The sequence below is a fragment of the Magallana gigas genome, chromosome 5 (genome assembly GCF_963853765.1).
Source record: "Magallana gigas chromosome 5, xbMagGiga1.1, whole genome shotgun sequence".
In the NCBI taxonomy this organism is placed as follows: Eukaryota; Metazoa; Mollusca; class Bivalvia; order Ostreida; family Ostreidae; genus Magallana; species Magallana gigas.
Window position 1 is genome coordinate 25,836,141 of NC_088857.1, and position 20,905 is coordinate 25,857,045.

Consider the following 20,905-nt stretch of genomic DNA (forward strand, 5'->3'; position numbering starts at 1 on the left):
ACTTCTGAAATAACCAATAAGATTGTGGATAATAAATTTCTATTGGTTGTATTTTAATTGGAATGCTGACAATTACATGATTGTCCGTCAATACAAGACTTCTTTTCCATTATAATCATTTTAGTACAGAAATCTAAATTTATGGGATATAATTTAACTATTTGATTTAATTTTATTAACATATACGAGCATAAAACAGTTACGTTACAAACAAAATATTCTCTTATCAATATCTCGTTATATGACAAGAAAAGATTTCGTAAACACGTGACGTTTATCTGGTAATTACAATGTATAAGAAAATTATCTCGTTCTTACAAAAATTATCTCGTTCTTACGAAAACGATCTCGTTATTACGAGAAAATTATTTCGAAATTAACTGTAATTTTAACTCGTAGCATTTTCAAATAAAAGGATCGTAGATGTCATTTATACATGTACCTTTATCTTTTTTTATGGGATTGTCTTCATAACAGACGTGTAGCAAAATTTGTATTAAATCATTTACCTAATAGTGTATCAGTCCAAATACCCGTAATGTGTGAGACAGCTGTTTCAAATATATTATATCTTCATGTGTTAAAAAATAAATTATAAATGATTTTTTAAAATACAAAGTAGGTGAAGTAGTCTGATTGTCTCGCTTTAAACTCAAATTCAGTGAATGACCACACCTGATGAAATACTAGTACTCTCTAAGGGCTACTAAATTTTTTGTATCAACTACAAATCTACATATTCCATGTCCAGGTACAAAATAGGACTTCAGATGCTGTGCCCCCCCCCCCCCCCCCCAAAAAAAGACAATTCGATATAGTCCATATTTAATAATTCCACCTCTCCATCAGATTTAATACAGTTTACACTGTTTTCATCAACAAAAATAAAGAAATTCATCTGGAATGTTAATATACTAATGGAATGATTTGTTTAACACCACACATACATAAACCAAATACATGTTCAACTTAATGCTTTGAAACCATAAATAGGGACAAAAAACATATCAGATCAACAGTTTGATGGGTGAAAAAGATTTAACCAGAGGGGTTATAAACCAGGACTCTGGAGTAAAGCATTATTTTGTTCATAAGAACGAATCATCAATAGTAATTCATCTTGTACAATAAAACCCTCATAATATTTCATAAAATAATCCAACATACAAACAGTACATGTAATATCCAACAACAAATACATGAAAATAAAAGTAAGTAATTGAATGAAAAACAAAATGTAATTGTAATTTACTTTCTACACATCGTCACAGTGCAGCAGCTGCATAATATTGAAATCGGTTTCGATGGAGGAAAAAATCTACAAATATATCATTTATATTCCAAGTTGACACAAAATAATCCTGAACGAAAAGAGTTCATTATAACACCAAACTCATTATTAGATTATTATCAAGTTAATGTATATCCCCCCTCCCAATTTTTCTCCTTCAACATCAATGATTGAATTGCACTAATTTGATTTTCACCCTTAATAGCTGTCTGGTCTCTAATAGAATGGGAAGAACAATTTTAAAAGTGTTGAAAGATTTCATTGCATGTATTATTAAAGCAATATGAGCTGTATTTTTCAGAATTTTATTTTGCTGCAAAAACCTGCTAGTGTGATAAGTCTGCCTGTAACTTAAACTTTCATGATAAATAAGATTTGTAAAAATCATTAATTTTTGTCAGGAGAATTAAGATTTCACTTATAAGGAATATATAGCAGATCAATTTTTGTACAGGACGACAATAATTCAATTTTGCTCCAATTAAGGCTTCTTAATGGCTTTTCCCACAAAAACAGAGCTAACAGAAATTTAAAAACTATGATACTTTTTGTCATTTTAGTAGAAAATAACATTTTCTTTAAAAAAAAATTCAACATGAAAATTGCAGCAACATTCAGCTTATAAAAAACTTCAGGTTCATTGTAGACCTACACAATAATTCTAATTTAACCTTTCTAACTGCCACCTACATCAGATATACTCCCTTATATATAAATGAGGGCAAAATCAATAAAACTAGTTTCTCAAAATATGCATGACCACACAGAAAGAACATTTAACATTGTTTAATTCTTTAGTATCTCAGCACAACTGTGTGCGAATTGATAAAGAATTCAAGCACAAAATAAAATCATATATTGACAATCATAACAGACATACAATACAAAATGCTGATAGTTTGTAATACATGTATCTACTGTAACAGCAGTCCACTATTTGAAGTACATCTGATCCGTTTCGTATTCACCTTGCAACAATTATACATCATGTCTTCTAGAACTATGATATGTTAACATATTCTTCAAATTACACAATGGGACTGAATTGGGAGTATAATTCAAAACTTGGAATTATAGAAAAAAGGGAAATAGAAAAATATAAGAAAATATGGATTTCTCAAGACACATTTATGCTACGTGTACAAAAAAAAAAAAAAATTGTTACATTTAAAACTTTTAACATGTGACATCAGTTGGCATCGCTTGCAAAATGACAGTGCTGTAGTAATAGAAGAGAACTATTCATTTGAATCCTTTGTTCATAAATATACAGATATACTTATATGTACAGTGTACCTATAGTAGGTACAAGTACTTCATGCACAATGCAATTTTATCTCCATCCTAAACCAGGCCATCCATAAAAAAATGTTTGTTTGGAATTGCCGACTGGAAGTTTCTAGACCCAGGAGGTAGAGGGAATTTTTTTCTTCAAACTTTTTCAAAAGTTTTACTGATTAAAAATTGAAAAAGTAAAAATCTCAATATATAAAAAAGTTCTTTATTTTTTGCTTATAAAATTTTATCATAAGGGGTATTTCAACGAGGCAAGAGGTAATTCCAAACAAACAATATTATAATTTTATTTTGGTCTCATACGAGACCAGTATGAGACCATTCAGATTATGGCATATGAAAGGTGGACGGATAAGCGGAGATTCTACAAATGTGTTTGTACCCCGGTAATACACTTATTTTTCAACACCTCCTTCTAGTTCTGATTTGACCAGCAGGCAAAGATATCCCTCCAAAATGAAAAAAACAGTGAGCCCAAAGTGATAAAAAAATTTTGCTGAAATGATCAATTTCCAAACCCAAGACCATATTTGTTAATAATAACATTGTCTCTAGTTTTGCGATTATCCCGCCACCGTGACTGACCAATGCAGACACCTGGGCCCCGCCACCAGCGGTCCAGATCGTGATAAACTAACGAGTGATTGTTCTCCCCCACTTCATGAATCATGGAACATATCCGGCACCAGAAGAACGTGTTGATATTCTCACCCGTGCCCTTCCATCGGAAATATTCGTTGTACAGAGTGTCATTCTTGTCTACTTTGTAAAGGTATTCTGCAAGATCTTTGGGAGTTTCAAACTCATCTACATGGATAAATGAATGATACGGCGCGGCCCTCTTGTAATCTTCAGGAGCAGCGCCCATGACAATTGGCAAAACATCGTTCCTAAAAAAAGAAAAACACTTACAATCAATGTTTCAACTTTTTTTTCTATCATAATCTGTAAGATGATGCATATAAGGATACTTTTGTACCAAATGTTCCTCCTGGAATATAGAGGGAATAGAGGCATAATATAGAGAAGGATTTCCGACATCAGTTTTTCTCTCTACATATATGGTAATGTAGAATATTTGAGCTTGCCAATTGACAACTGGAATCTGACTCTTCTACTAAGGCATCAATTTTCAAAATTCCATCTCGATTAGCCTCAAGTATGCCCAGAATATAAAGATTCCTCCCAGAATCCATCAATATTCCAGGCGAATTCCACCTCAAAAATTTATACAGGCTAGTACATATACTATAGTTATATTCGTGTAACAATATTTATATTAAATTTTGCAAATATGTTTTCTCAAACGAACCTATATTACCGGTAATCAAAAACATTGAATTCTGCGTGAAGTTTTCAATGACGTTACAATATTAACAGCACGCACTTACTGTTTGACGATTGTATTATTATAAACATAAAAAATGCTGTTATGTTAGTAATTCTGAATGATTTGCAATTTTTTAATAATACTGAATGATTTGCAGTTTTTCAATGATAAATATCAGTAAGAAACAGCAATGTTAAAAATTTCACCAGGATACAAACTTGGTTTGTTCTTAATCAAATCTTTCGAAAAGCCCAAAGGGCTCCACAGGATTTGATCACGTGGACAATCAAGTTCATATTCTGGTGAATATTAATGTAACATGCCATTTCTTACGGTAAGTAATTTTGCCCTTATATATATGTATATATATATAAAAATTAAATAAATAAATAATCAGAATCATGTTTTTGAAAGGATGTACAATACTGCATGACCAGTTACTGAACCTTACAGAATAAAAGCAGACCCAACCAAATCCGTGTCAGCTTTCTGTGTCCGCTTAGGGTCTGCTTCAAGTCCACTATGGCAGACCCATAGCTTAACCCCAAGCAGACCTCAGGGTGACCCAGAGTAGACAAAGAATTTTGCAAACCTGATTTCAGAAGCAGACCCTTAAATTGCTACTATTAAAAACTGCATGATCAAATGCCTCTACATGTGTATTTGGAGTATACAAGGGCAGGCTTACAGGCGGGAAGAAAAAAAGACAGGTCTGCTTCACATTTCAAGCTTTTGGTGTCTATACTTTGGTGTTAAGTTGTGTCTGGTTGGTACTGTATATATTAGTAATAAAAACAGACACAACCTTTAAATGTGTAATCAGATACTGTATTTTCGGTTTGTAGAACTGCCATTAACTACATTTAGAGAATGATATACAATTATTGAAAAGCCTTTTTCAGCACGTCAGTTGTGTTTAGGATCTATTCCATTAATAATTCACCACAATAGCAATATTCCCTATCAACACAGCAAATGTTCTCAATTTAGATAAGACACCAAGCCAAGCTATTAGCAGACTAATAAAGAAAAGCGTACTATCTTTATTAGAAAGCTGTCGCATGAATATTTCATTGGAAGGGGAGGGAGAATTAGCTTAAAGTGCAGGAACCACTTTGACTTGATCTTCTGACAATGCAGTATTATATTAAAATACCCAAAGAAAATAAAGGATTTTTCTTTCAAAAGTAGATGAGTTATATGACAGCCTAGCTTTGTGTTGAGCATTGGAGATCTAGAGTAGAGTGTCAAGGAATGCTAGAACCTGGAATCTGCAATATTATGATCAATACATTACCTACCGGTAATTTAGCAATGGGTAGATAATCGATAGTTGAACTTGGACAGATGATCTTTCTGTCAGTGGCAGTAGCTCATACATGCAATGTACATTTTAAATTTTTACAGTAATATAATCTTAATATAATTTAAACTTCATGTCTAACAGCTTAATGTGTGCATTATGGCCATTTATTTATGGGTGTCTTGATAAAGATAGTTTATATTTTTGGGTTTCCTTCAAATTGAAACATAATTTAGAACTTTTCCAATAGATCTTCAGCTATGAAACTATCGATTCATTAAATCGAAAACATAATTATAAAATTAAAGTATGGGTTTTGATGGATTTTAAAAAATGAATCAGACTGAGAATTCTGCAACAGTAACTTGTGAATGATTAAAAAGACATTCATCGTTTCTCTATTAAATTTATACTTTCTGATGTAGTTAAATTTTTATTTTATCACCATGATGTACAATTTATGAATGAAAAAAGTATATATAGACATGTTTCTTCTCACTAATACTAGATGTAACAATTATAAGAAGTACAATATATATATATAATATATGTTGGTGTAGTTTTGATCTTCATGTACTTGCATTGATAATTAAAGTACACAGGCCTACTGGAAAGGTTGCTATTCTTTACATCAATATAATGCTCTTTTTACAAACCAATGTCAGGAACAATTAATGAACAGTGATTACAGTATGGTATGAACAGGAATTCTCTCGGTTGACATCAGATGTGTTGTAACACTTGTTAATAATTATTTGTATCTTGTACCATACTGACTGGTCTGTCTGCAGTTATAAGGCAATCATTCTTTTGTATAATGTCTTGTACTGAGGAAAGATAATACAAAAGGTTGTTACAATACCCAATGATTCCCACCCAGCCTCTGAATCTTGACCTGTGTTAGTCTGTCAAGTTCCTGTGGCTGACCATCAGAGGGGTGCAGGATGGGGGAATGCTATATGGTGGCTTAATTACTTATTATTTTACACTTGTTTTATAAAGAAACAAGTTTGTGAATTATTAACGATGTCATTGAGTCCCACTGAAGCTTTTGTTTTAAAGAGATATATAAACAAATTTTCACAAAACTTGATAGTACCTAAGAAATACATCACAGCTAAAGCAGAGAGGCAAACATAACCCAAAGAGGATAGATTGGTAATGCTTTGTATATCAGGTAGCAGAATGGACAGTCCATCAAAAGGATATTTGCCATTTTAGCATCAATTATGACTACGTTTTCATTATCATGTTTGATTATAAAAGCTTAACATATCAGATCACCCAATACTTACATTAAGCCATTCACAAAGAATTTCTCAGTGATGTAATCTCGACAATTGGAATTCTCAAATGATAAATAGAACTTGTAGTCTTTGGTGAGCATTGTAAAGCAGTCGTTGGCCTTATGTCGCGGACACCTCAATGGTCCGCAGGCACCGTATATATCCACCGGAATATACTTTGCTAACTCTTCCACATATTGGCGACGCCCATTCCTGGCACCACAATTGGAAACAAACCATGCAATTTTTTTCGTTTTGCCAGCAGCATAGTTCTTTTTGAGCGGTAAGGTCCTCACTGATTCATTAAACAGAGTGAAACGTTCATAAGGTGCTACAATCACAGAGTCATGGCGGTATGTTGCCGTCCAGTTAAAGACGTCATTAACGCCGGTCAACCCTGGGGTGTGGTATGGTGACTCCAGCATAAACAACAACCATATCTGATTAGGTGGCCTTGCCGCCCAGGGCCGAGATGGCGAGTGATGAAACATGACAATGTCAGCATCATTAACGCGACGTCGATCGTCTGTCACATGACAGTTTTGAACAGGACATTTCTGATCTTGAAATTGCTTTCGTCCAGGCTGAACTCCCCAAGACCCGTAGCCATGGTAAGCTAAAATCACTTTATCCTTAACGGATTCACCCTTCTTCTCCTTTTCAAGCACACTTTTTGGACGATGGGCCATTTGGGCCAAAATTCTATCATCATCATAATAGTCTATAGTTGGCCAAAGGCGGGAACCTAATGGTCTGGGTTTTTCTGTTGTTGGGGGACTAGATTTTTTAGCTCTGATGTGCTCGTGAAATGGACCCTGTGGGTCTACCTTGAAGCCATTGGGTCTTGTTTTGCGGGAGGCTATCCATGGGGGTTCCTTATCCACGCTGGTCAGGGTATTCTGATTGTACAACAGGAACACAACAAAGACAACCAGTGCAAGAAGGCCATATGTCACGACCTTGCGCAGGTGAATCCTCATTGTAGCGTGGCTTCTGACATTGTCTCCTTCCTGGCCCCAGTCTCTCCCTATTGCTTGTGACTCAGTCTCTATAAAGTAAAGCAATCATTGTAAGACATCACACTTATGCACACATGTGCATTTTTAAAAATTGCACTAAACTCCAGAGCACAATTGAATTCAATAGCTTGGTGTACTATAACTTCATCAATATTTGCTGAATTTCATCATTTTAAAAAGAGTTTGCTGTTGATTTGATCAATGAAATTTACTGTTTTTTTGCAGTGCAATATATGATTGTATTGATCATATCATTGTCCACAAGTTAACCAATCCTTGAAATTGATTTTCATTGAATCCATGAAAATTCAGGCTCTCATATGATGATGAAACTGCAAACAGTAATATATCTTTTTTTTATGTATTTTAATACCCATTGACTTCGGCTCTATCTTGTCCTTATAAATTGAATAGCTTAAATTCCAGGTCATATCATTTTTAAAAAATCAAAATACAATAAAACTTTTATAAATCATTTAGTCAGGCTGCAATGGAATTTAAGTTGGTTCTTGGAAATTAAACTAAAATTATCTATATTTTTGTAAAATATTGTTCATTATGACCAGGGAAGATGATATGGGTTTTATGTAACCGAAATTTCTTCTTAATTAATAAAAAAAAATTCTGCAGTAGCTTAATTTAATGATTTCTCAAATTGTTATCAATCTAACTGCATGTCCAATGGTGGAAAGGTTTTGTTGAAATATATAGTCATGTACATGTATGTATTATAATAGTATATATGTTAATTCATGGATCCCACATTGTGATTCCATGTGGATATATCTACAATAGTTTTGGAATAAATAATGGTAAATAACTTTTTTATTTTACTTCAACATTCAAAATGTAAACAAAAGTTTTGTTTACATAGCAAAGAATTGCAAGCTCTGTAACTCAATTATAAACTCAAAGAATGACACTCAAATATTGGTTGCCTCTTAAAACTGCCTTACTGAAGCATTGTAAACATTAAATCGGAAAAATAATTTTTTACCTAAACCATGACCAAGCCCCTTTTAACTATTTTCTAAATCAAGGCACTTAATCAATATTTAAAATGAATTGTACTTTTATATTGTTCCTGTATCATTTTAAGATAACTTATCTCCTTTCCCCTCCTAAAAAGTTGTTCATAATCCCATATATATTGATCTATTAAATGTTAAACCCCACTGAATTGTGGCCCCTGTGAGTCAATTGATTTAAAAAATAAACATTCATATCATCTTGTTTTCATGTCAACAATCATTTAATTAAAACAATAATTTCTTTGACCTACTCCACAATAATACTCACTCGTGAGAATTCTTACCAACCAGCCTCCATATATATATATATATACCCAGTGTTCCTTACATTTATGTTTTGTGAACAATCAAACACTTCTAAAGAGTTCATGAAATCAGGGACGTATATACTAAAGGGATAGGCAACTCTCGCAAGTCTCACCGAAATCACGTGGTACATGACTTCGTAGGTCATTTTTAACTTGACATATCTATGATGTTACCTGATAAATCGATATAAAACCTTTAAAAAACTATCTTGAAATTATTCTAGAATTGTTAAATGTACTTTATAACCCTGATCTGATCATAATTACGACGAAGTTCTCAAAACCCCGAGACCCGTTTTTGCCCCATTTCTGAGAATACGTAAAAATTGATGTTTAATTTCTTTGTATCTAAATTAGTTAACTACATATGAAAAAAAATGTATGAAAAAGCTATTTCTTTTAACAAGAGAAAATAAATAATGTAATTAAAATTGACATATTTTACTGGGATTAAACAGAGTTTTAAAAACTTGTCAAGGCTCACATGATAGTTTGGGAAGTAAACATGGTGAATGTAGAAGTTACCTCTCCTCTTAGTATATATACATCTCTGATGGAAATCTTTAAAATGATTTCAAAGAAATCTCTAAAATGTTTCTTTAATGAATATTTGAACGCATTAAAATACACAGAGAAATAAATTCTTAATTCACATCTTGTTAAGATGGAATCCTTTCTTACAAGTTCTCCCGCACCGTTTCCTCACATCTGAAGACTTTACATTAGCATGATGTCACCTATCTCCCTGAGAGAGAGAGAGAGAGAGAGAGAGAGAGAGAGAGAGAGAGAGAGAGAGAGAGAGAGAGAGATTTACAAGTTCATTTTGATTTTTTGTGGATTGATAAAATCAAATGGACAGCATCTCTGTCGTTGGTTAGATAAAAGTACATGTATTTAGAGAGAACATGTGTTTCACTGTACCATTGTCAGATTGTGACTTATGTGAAATCATTGTTGATTAGTTCTGATCTTTTATTATCAAGCTGAAGCTTGTCGGCAATGAATATACTATGTCGTGGTTAGAGTATATAAGTATATATATATATCTTCTCTAACCCCGTCACAGCCTACACGAGAGAGAATGCAAATAAACCACCCGCTGTTTACATCGATTTCAAAATCGGTAAACAACGGCATATTAACAATGTGGCCTAATGGATGCGGTTCGTGACGAACCATTATAAATTAAGAAACATAATTCCAAATGACCGATCATACTCTGATACTACAAAGATAGTTAAAATTCACTAACCTTGCACCTTGCAAACCGACTGAAAACGATATGCGTTGAGCCATGTTTATATAGGCGACCCTACTGTGCCTATTCACCCGTGAAACTATGTTACCAGGTATTGGACAAATTGACCAAATTGCCTTTGTATCCCTGTTATCTAACTCTCACCTGTACAAAACTCCAACCGGTTATAAATCCATATTTGATGCAAGGAGGGCGTCTGACTTATTTAACACAGGTATATTGAGAATTGACGTGTACCTGGTATTCCTGCACTGTATTATCACATCCGCTAAGCCTACCTGTCGCAAACTTCCCCACAAGATCACGTCACGTGGTTCTTACCGATTTTTTTTTTAAAGCTCTTGTTCTTTTCTCTTGATACGTCCGAGTATAGTAAAATAAAATGATTAAAATCCAGAGAGAGAGAGAGAGAGAGAGAGAGAGAGAGAGAGAGAGAGAGAGAGAGAGAGATTTTTTCTCAACTGCCAATTGAATAACATTAATTGAAGTGAAAACTTGGTATTTTAGCCTTTGGTATAGGGAGAAAATTTAATCACGTTTGTTCATCTTTTTGGTTGTTAATTTTGTATAGCTTCCAGCTAACCTACAGTGCAGATTTGATAAAACGACACCGGGCCCTGTATATGTTTTCACTGTGAATTTAAAATGCGGGAGTGTATTCAATTTGATGATATACGGATCATATAATAGCATCATTGTCCCCTAATATACATGTATATACCATGTAGTAAAGAGTAAATAGATTTGAACTGTCACACATCCCCCATGTCAGGAAATAAATACTTAATGCCATCTTTAAATGCAGTGATAGAGAGAGGGAAACGTTGCGGAGAAAGTATCAAATCCGACCCGCAACGTGTTAATTTATCAAGAGTGTTGTTTTCTGATGGTCTCAAGAAATGCATGCAATACTTGCAGTCTTCATTTGCATTGTGTTCATTTGAATTGAATTTGATTTCATGAAAACAAAAGAAAATATATATAAAATGTACCCAGCACTGATAGAAATGAATGTTACAGTTATCTTATGTACTTACATACATACATAAGTAACAATTTTGTAACTGTCCGAGAGGAGTTGTTTCAACGCAAATTCACATGCATGTATATGTACTAATTAAGTACTTATTTCATTAAAGTGATGTGTATTTCACACAAAACTTCAGACTCCATGAAAACCTAAAGGCCATTTCTGTCCAACCCACATATGAAACATGCAACATTCTCACAATGCCGTTTTGAAGCAGTATTGAGTATAGATTATTGAGTGTAGAACTAACCTGGTGACTTCTCACAACCTTAGGACCCTGATAGCGCCCCACTATGTACAGCCCGACATAATAACAATATGATAGAGATCAACTTCCTTACTGTGACCCCCCTAACAGCTGTCGTATGCTTCATCCATGGCCTTGTACTATGTACATGCACACTTACGGAAGTATATAAGTATATATATAATTCAAACACTTACATTTTCCTTGACGCGCCTAACTCACTATAAATATATAAATATATAAAGCTGCTGCTACATGTACATGTGAGACCTTTCGACTTCATATTTAATTAAATACATGTTCAAGGGAAGAGAAATGTAAAAGTTTGAAAAAGTCATCAAAACTTCCCAGTATTCATGCACATGTACATGCGGCGGATCCGTTGTTTTAATATATTCAACGAAAGGGTACTTTATCCATGCACAGAAACGGTAAGGGAGGATGGTGTTAGAAGTAGTCTCTAAAGAAATGACACTCGAATTGTGAGAAATAGTCTGGTAATGCAGATACTGACACAGTTTATTTGAATTACAATGTTTATGAAGATAATGATGTATCATTATATTGCATTTGATTTTTTTCTAATTTTTTGGGGTGCAAAATTTAAATCACTTTGGATTTTTCTTCAAAGTTCGTATTTTATAAAAAAGGCGCTACAATATGCATGTATTCTTATTATCATTAATCATTATTATTATTATAAATGAATACCTATCATGTAATCATTACAGAAAAAATCTTTATTTGGTAGAAGCATTACATTAAATTTAGAAACTCGTCGTATATGTTAAATTATAGAATAATCAAAGAAATTTTAGTTACTAAGAGAAACGAACAAAATTGCATTTATATAAGCACCGGTATTGTTGACGTCTTATTAAAGTATCAATTCAGATAAAACAAAAACAAAACACAAAAAAGAAGCTGTAATGTAGTTTCATAACCGCAACAGTCTGTGCACACAAATTGAAAAACGTGTGATCGATATAGGAGTTACTGGTATGAGACTATGTACATGTACAATATCATTCAAAATAATTTATTTAATGCTTATATTTGAAATTATTGTAGCAAAGCACATAATGTCAACCTCGAAATTGTCCCTTCAAAACCCATGTTCACTGTTACGCATCCCCCCATAAAGTGGAATTCTGGGATTGTAAGCGGTCTAACCCCCCCCCCCCCCCCGCCCCGGGATATACCATCAAATACACCGTATAAATTTAAACATTCAAGATTAAGATTTTTTAAGGTATAGCGATGTTAATGTTCATATAAACGAGGTGGGTTTTTTTTAGCTCTGCCGCAGGCCCAAGATGTTGCGTTTACTTTTATTCATCACATGTACATTGTGTGTCTTAAAAATGATATCCATGTATGATGTTACGTTTGCAAGCAATGTTATTTTGAAAGAATTTATGTTTCAAGCTGTAATTAGAAGAATATAGTTTAAATCTTTAATTTTCAAAAATTTGAATAGTAAGAAAATGAAATATACCATTAAATGCAAATAGCCAACCAAAATAAAAAAAAAAGGGGGGGGGGGATGGTGGGAGTGTCAGACATGAAGAAAAAAAATAAAATCCATGCAGTCGATATGCATTAATTAGAATTTGATATGTTTAAACCTGACAAAAGGACACACAACAGCTTACCTCTGAAAATTCTTTATTAAATAAAGACAAAACAATTCATAAATGAGTGTAAAATTTTAAAAATAAAAACGAAGTAATTTTTTAATTCGAAAATAGAGTTCTCTATTCTATGAGGCGCATGGATGTGCGCAAATATTCCAGCATTAAGCAAATTATATTCACATTGCAATGTTACCCCAAAATAACTCTCTATATATTGTTTACCACTCATTTTTGTATCTTAGATTGTAATGCATGAGTATAAGTGATTTCGACTGATCGTTGCACAAATATAAGCTGTACTAGTATACACGCACGGTGAAGGCGCTATATGTACGTAACATGCATAGAAAGTTCCATATAAGCATGCGCAGTTTTATCTTTGAGAGCACTATAGTCTAGTGTTCATTTTGACAACGTGATTCCCAGAGGTACAGAATACAAATCGGCTGCAACGCCCAATGGGACGATCAACGCTTAGACGACATTCGTCGCCGTCAAATTAATTTTCCATGCTAAATGTTGATACATGATACATCACACTGTTTTGATGTGTTCATGTGGACAAGTTTTTTTTTTCCATTTACAGAATTAATTAGTCAAAGCTCGGGGATAGAAAATGCAGAGTGTGTGGGCTTTCACAAGGGGCGACAGGAGATTATTTACCTCCGTTTCAATGATCAGAATTAAGCACTAATCTAGATTTCATAATTGGCAAAATAAGCTATTGGAAATACCCAGTACTTCTAAATGGATAAATTCAAATTTCAGAGTTATTGGAAGCACAACAGCCGAAGGAAATAATTTTTATGGGCATTTCAATTATTCAAAACAAGAGAAATCCTAAATATATGTATATATATAAAACTTTAGTTTAGCTTTCGCAGTTTTATTCAAGCACGTAGCAACAAGGAAGGGGATATTCCAACATTTTAGGTCACCTGCGTAACTCAGATGACCTATTGCAATTTGTCTTTTCATCGTCGTGCGTAGTGTTGTCCGTTTGTAATTTTACATTGTTAATTTCTTCTTGAAAACTACCAAACCAATTGTTACTATTTTTTGACATCTCTATGGTAAGAGAATTCTAAATGGTAAAATTTATGACCTTAACCAACCTGGGCCTCATGGACAGGGTCAAATATTAAAAAAATATTCTTCTCTGCCTCCACACGTGGAGAAAAAATAAATGCATTGTTGTAGGCTACCAAAATTGTGAAGTGTCAGGTCCTAAGATGGGGCCATTATGGCAGTATAGTAAAAGTGTATTTAATGTTCTCTACTCCGATACATGTATTTATATCTGAGAAAAAGTAAATGCCTAATTATGATGTCCATGAAGGTCTTTTAACTTTAATATTTTTCCTGTTATTTTTTTTTTTTGGAGGGGGGGGACAAATATAGCAATTTAGTGAATTTTTTTTAAGTCACTTAAGCCCATAAAGTAACCTATTGCTGTCTTAAGTTTTCAACTTCATCGTGACAACTTTTATTTTCCTGTATATTGTATGCTTGTATGCTAGCACTTCCAGCATCGGCCAATTTCTCGATCGGTTTCGGTATCATTCGTTTCTTTCTTCCAAAAACGAAACTGTCGAAAGTCAAAAAAGAAAGTTGTACGAACCCTATTGTATTTTGTATTTAACTGTAATGTTTGATACTACAATAGGGAGATGGGGGGGGGGGGGTATATCATAAACAAAGTGTACTTACTTTTATTTTATTTCAACGCATGCATTAAGACTGCTACTAACCGGAAGTAGATCTATTGCTATAAATAAAAAAAATAAAAAAATTAGCAGTTGATTTTTTTTTTCAGGAGAAAATATTTTATTAATAGGTAGATCGAAATATTTAATAAAACTAAAACTGCATAAAACTTTTGATATGATACTGTATGGTTTTAATAACAATCCATGTACATACATCTAGAATTTAAACAACTTGAATCGTTTGAGTATTTGAGTGGAATATTCTATTTTTACGGTATGTATCTATAAGGAATAAGGAATCATCTTGTAGTAAATATGAGGTGATTAGCCTAATTAAATACGGTCGGGGGTGATCAAATCCAATGAAGTCCGAAGGGCTTTTTGAAAGATTTGATCACGCCCGACCGTATTTGATCAGCTAATAATATTCATAAAACGATTCCTTATTTTTCATACTTATAACAGTCATATTTAGCAATTGTATGATTAAACATAAAAAATTGTCATTGATAAAATGTATTGAACAATACATTACAAAATCGAAAAAAAAACCATACGAAATAACCTGCGTTCGTGCACAAATTTATTGAAGCTAGTTAGATCTTGATTGCATTTTGTCAGTATTGTATTGTTTATTGGTCAACAGCTGTACACCTCATAGACATAAGTATGTACAAGATTAATATACACATGTTAATACACATATAAACGGGTCACTTGTAAAAAAAAATCAGTAGCTGATTAAACACCATCTAAAATATTCTAATAAGACACCCTATCGAATAAAATGACTCAAATTCAGTTTTAAGCAAGACTATCACAATAGTATTCAGTCAACCCAATTTATTCCGATGCGAACACTTTGATAGAAATAATCTCTTCTCGACTGGAAAAGAGTGCTTCCGAAGAAATTTGTTGAAAACAAACGTGCATGAAATCACATGTGCATGTTAGTACTTTTAGTAGTTTGAAATTTGGACGTCGTCTATACTGTGTGCGATTAAGACCAGTCCTATCTCTATTCCTCTCCGTCTCATCAATTGATATCCATAAAAACTTCAAACATGCAGAGAGCCTTTTTTATGGGCGCGTGCAGAAGTACAATATGCAGTTGCAAAGAAATTGTTTGCATTCGATAAACAGATTGTTGGATAGTCAGATCGAAGAGCATTTAGACGACCATGTTAACATCCCCATTACATATACAGCACAAAGCCCCTAACCGCATCACAATCCCAGCTTAATTATACATCAGAAAAATTCCTAGTTCGGAAGGAGCGGCTCCAGGGGAGGCTCGAAAGTAAAAATTTATCCATTTATTTATTTATTTACTTACTTACTTATTCATTCATCCACCCCTTTTTAAATTCATTTATTTATTAATTATTTAATTTTATTATTTACTTATCTATTTGAAAGAAGTAAATTTGGTAAATGAAATGCTGCGGGTTGTTATTTGAATGAATAGTGATGACGAAATTCGACTTTTCTAATTGAGATAAGTCTTTCATAAAAATAACCACAATGTTATGTTAAAGTCAGTGTTTCGTTTGAAGTGAGATGCTGATGACAATTATGAGAAGTGCTCCGACCGATTGTCCAAAACTGATTGTAAACGCTCAGCAGCTAAAGCTCCCAACTCGGGAGAGAAGATATCCATTGGCAGACTATCTTTACATCTGGATGCTTCAATTGGTCTAGCTGTTGTCAACGATCGTCAATATGCAAGTTTTCATCACAGATTCCATCTCTGATGACTTCCAGACAAATCCCCGTCCTCTTCGGATAAATTCACGCAATAACGAATGTCTAGATAGATAGCATAATTATTCATATTGATATGAATTTACATACTAGTATAATCTATATGTACTGTAATAATGGAATGCTACTTTTTGAAAAGTAAGACAACCTGCAAACTTTTATAGGGGGGGGGATTCTTATTCTCAGTACACTGCTCACTAGTAAATTGACATTTTAGTGTAATTAATACAGGGTGTACGTGGATGTATAATTTTACTCTACAGTATAATACCAATCAAAGTACCGAAGAACTGACGGGAGTTGATTTTATCGATGGTTATTTATTCTAAAATCAATGAAATGTTATTTTGCATGACAAGTACAGGTAGTTTCTGTATTTGAATTACGCACATTTTTATAATATGAATTTTCGGACTTTTCGACACAAGAATGTTGATAAAACCCCATATGAATCATGTTAAGTAATATTTAAAGATATAATAAATTGAATCAAACTATGTATCAGTGATAGAAATATTTCTTGAAAATTTATGGATCCAAGCAATATTGAACTCTCGTCTCGTTCAACTTGACGCTCGGCTATCGCCGTTAATCTCTGACAAGTAAGAGAGACTCTCTGCTTGTTGGAGATTTACGGAGACAGCCGAGCGTCGAGTTGAACTATATTGAACTATATTGAACTCTGGCGTAAGAATACAAACAACTACAAAAAATATCTAAATTGTTCGTACCATTTAAAATCTGACTATTTTCAAGGTATTTATAAATATGTTTCCTTGAAAAACAATGCTTTGGCATACATTATTTCGGATTTATTATACTTTCATGTTAAATACTGAAATCTGATTGGTTTAGACGCATTTGATAATCCATTATCTTCAGCGTTAGCAAGTCACTTGGCAACGGGTAACATTACGAATTGTTACATGCGCGTAAATGATGCGCGTACGGTTCGCAGTAGAATTCAAGTCATTCCTATAGAAAAGCAGTAAAGTTTTCTTTAAATTGACATTCAGTATAATAAAATAAATAGTGCCTGTTTGGGAGGATAACAGTTGAAATCGACACCCCTCGAAAACCATTGTCAACCTCCGCTTCGCGTCGGTTGACAATGGTTTTCTCGGGGTGTCAATTTTAACTGTTACCCTCCCAAACAGGCACTATTTATATATTAGCAATTATTCTCAAGAACTAATTTTTGTCAGCGGCGATGATTTGTGCTTTGGTCCAAACACTGTTTCACTTTCGGTTTGTCAGAGTAACTGCATAGGAGAGTTGATTAAAATCAACTCCCAAAAATTACGGATGCAGAGGAAACGGACTAAATCGGGGTTGTTGTATTGCTAACATTTAATGTGAGCAGTAAGTGAAAGAAATTTGAAACAAAACAAATCTTTCTAATAAAAAGTTTGATCCCAGATTTACTCAATCCGTCTCCATAAAGGATTTAAAAACAACGACAATTCTAACCTGGCATCAATCACTCGCAAGAATGTATTGTCAGTCACGAAGTGAGAAAAAATTACAATACATTATACTATATCTTGGAATTTAGAGTTGGCAATCGGTATACCGAGTCTTAATAACTAACTCAAGGTTATTCTCTTACTGACGGGTAAATATATGTTTATCTAGAGATTATACCATAATGGAAATTGGGGTGCGGTCGGTGGAAATTTTCAGTAGACAGGATAATCTATGCTCGATCTGGACAATTATGGCAATCTGTGTTTAAAACAATTTGTATAAAAACTAAAACAAACCCTGTTTTGATGTGTGGACTAGTTTTTATGGTAATTACCTAGGTAACTATGGCCCCTCTACGGGAAAATCTAAGAAAATAAGCATCACATATATAAAAAATAAATAAAAGTTTTCACATTTTTCGCACCAATGTGAACAAAATGTGTGCCAATGGGTGTTGTTTACTCAGGGTTTGAGTTCTCAAATTCGGATTGTTATAAAGTTCAATGTCATGAGTAAAATTTGTTCTAAACACATAAAATTCAAAATTTCTACTAAATTATGGAATTACACTAAAAAAAAAAGAGACTTTTAGCCAAACAGAGGAATTTCGGACTAAATTTTGCAGATTTTGTATTCCGCTAAAACATTTTTGGTAATTCTCTAATATTAAAAGTTAAGATTTCATATTTTAGTATATATAATTTTGCATATTTTCTGTTGGTTTTAACTCACATATACATTAAAATAATGGTATGGCAGAAATATATAAAAATTCTTAAAACGATAAAAGTTTTGATTATTGACCTCATATAAATTTTATGCCAACAGAATAAGGTCAATATAAGTAGTTTAATATTATAAATGTTTTTGTATTATTATCATTCAATTTTTTTTTTTATAAAATTGCATCAAAAATGGGTAGGGATTTGAAACTGATAGAGGAAATTCGGACTGGGATATTTTTAAAAAATTGTTGCTGAAATTTTAATGCTTTGTGATTTATTTGTTTATTCATTATTTTATTTTATTTATTTATTTGTAATTTATTTATTTAGTGCCACTATTATTCATAACGTGCATGTATTTCATTTTTTTTTTTTTTAATTGTAATATTTTCACCAAAAAAAATCTCAGTCGTAGTGTGAAATTGTATGGGATTTTTCTTGATTTTTCAAAATATATTGAATGGCCATTAACTAAAAAAGTAGGTAATTGACCTACTTTTTTGAAAGAGAAATATAACTCTACAATCAAAGGCCTAAAACATCCAATACATGGCTTTTCATTATCATCAGTGAATTTTTGTTCATTCTGAATAAACGTCATCCTTAAAGTGATATTATTAAAAATACATGTATTAATATAACTGCAAGGGTTTATCTATTTTTTTAAACCCTTACCGTAATTGAATAACAAATAAGCTTAAAACAAATATAAATTGGATGAGTCGGTTTGAATGTTGTTACTTTTCATTTTTACAATGGCTAATATCAAAATGGACCCATTCTCTCTCCACTGCAATTGAATTCAATCAGAATGCTTCGGTTCTAGCGGAGAGTATGAGAATGCTTTTTTTTTTTGTAATTTGAAAATCAGCGAGAAGTGGATCGATATGTTTTATGTGGAGGGTAACGGACGAAGCACACTTAGAATTCTTGGATTCTCGCGATCCCACTGCTGTAGTTTGTCCTTAGGAATTCACTATTTTAGGCTTTTGGGAATCTTTGTTTTTGCTCCCGTTTCATAAAAATGTGTCTTAGGATCAGCATCATCGCGTGTATTATGTTTTATAGGATTCCTGTGCACCAGCAGATATGCAAGGACACGTATGCGTACACTTGACTGTTTGGATAAAATCACAACATCAATATTTGTCATGCTAATGATCATCTTAACCCATTGATACTGGTTACCAAAGATTTAAAATTAGTTTGTATAACTCCAACCAATATAAGAATTTTACATGATAAAAAAGAAAGACCAATATTTCACACATTACATACACCTACCATAGTCTCAAGTTGGTGATAAATCCATGGAATGACCTGGATGTAGCATGCACAGGGTGGACAGATTGAATCCCATAACAAACTGCTTCACCAAACGACCTTGAGAGTTCGAAAGACACAAATTTCAAGGTATTTCCGTTCCTCCATCCCTAAACCACAAGTCCCGTTAATACCAAGACTGATCAATGCATCTCGGCAACGCTAGGCATTGAATACATGTATTGACTTTATAATATAGGAAGCGCGCTCTCTACAGAGAATGGTCAGGGTGATCTGACGAACCCTTGTAAAAAGCCTTTCTGTGTATCAGACTCGTCATCGAGATTCCCCGCCTTCTGTCACCGAGATCCCCTGGGTCATCACTCTCCTCCAACACAATTAGAGATTATAATGTTATTGTACAATCACACCACCCTACCCAAATGTCGAGAAAACCTCACTGATGACAAAGCGCAGACTTAAATGCTAACATTTTTTACATACTTGTAAATTTATACATCCATATATTAATTGTTTTAAACCTCAGTTCATGAATGATCAGCACTGTAACGCAAGTCAATCACGGTTGCTTATAGACGTCTTTGAAGGAGAAGACAGTGGGTGGAAGATAATGTGCGCAAGAATTTAAATAACTTCGGGCTTTTTCTAAAAAATATATATACTGTGGTTTCATCAATATTCGTTGAATATTAATTTTCGTGGATTTCGTTGTTAAGTTGATCCACGAAATTAAATATTCATTGAAGTTCAATTTCAACTAACAATTTGTATTGATAGGATCATTGGCCACGAAATTACGTATCCTTGAAACTGTGGTTTTCAGAAAATCCACGAAAATTGATACCCACGAAAATTAATGAAACCACAGTAAACTTTGTACACTGTATTTAGAAATACCATGTAATTTACTGTTTTATAAT

At 33.2% G+C, this 20,905-nt stretch overlaps 1 protein-coding gene across 5 annotated transcripts; it reads right to left on the reverse strand.

The window, feature by feature from the left end:
• Positions 1-808: 808 nt before the first annotated feature.
• On the reverse strand, positions 809-20,315 carry LOC105340008 (glycoprotein 3-alpha-L-fucosyltransferase A). 5 transcript variants are annotated; one of them, XM_020072124.3, is made up of 4 exons: positions 19,986-20,315; positions 14,747-14,804; positions 6,516-7,554; positions 809-3,477 (listed from the first exon to the last, which is right to left on the reverse strand). In XM_020072124.3, exons 3-4 carry the CDS (start codon positions 7,484-7,486, stop codon positions 3,093-3,095), a joined length of 1,356 nt encoding a protein of 451 aa, XP_019927683.2. In that variant the 5' UTR covers positions 7,487-7,554; positions 14,747-14,804; positions 19,986-20,315; the 3' UTR covers positions 809-3,092. The 5 variants fall into 5 exon arrangements, with proteins under 5 accessions (XP_019927683.2, XP_065941619.1, XP_034310089.1 ...); XM_066085547.1 differs by lacking the exon at positions 14,747-14,804; XM_034454198.2 differs by lacking the exons at positions 14,747-14,804; positions 19,986-20,315 and adding an exon at positions 11,403-11,546.
• Positions 20,316-20,905: the final 590 nt, after the last annotated feature.

Bases quoted from the DNA above. Each gene is read 5' to 3' on its own strand.
- LOC105340008 (XM_066085547.1), bottom strand. From the start codon at position 7,486: ATGAGGATTCACCTGCGCAAGGTCGTGACATATGGCCTTCTTGCACTG. The intron at 3,478-6,515 runs GTAAGTATTGGG...TTCTTTTTTTAG, and splicing joins TTCTTTGTGAATGGCTTAAT to GAACGATGTTTTGCCAATTG.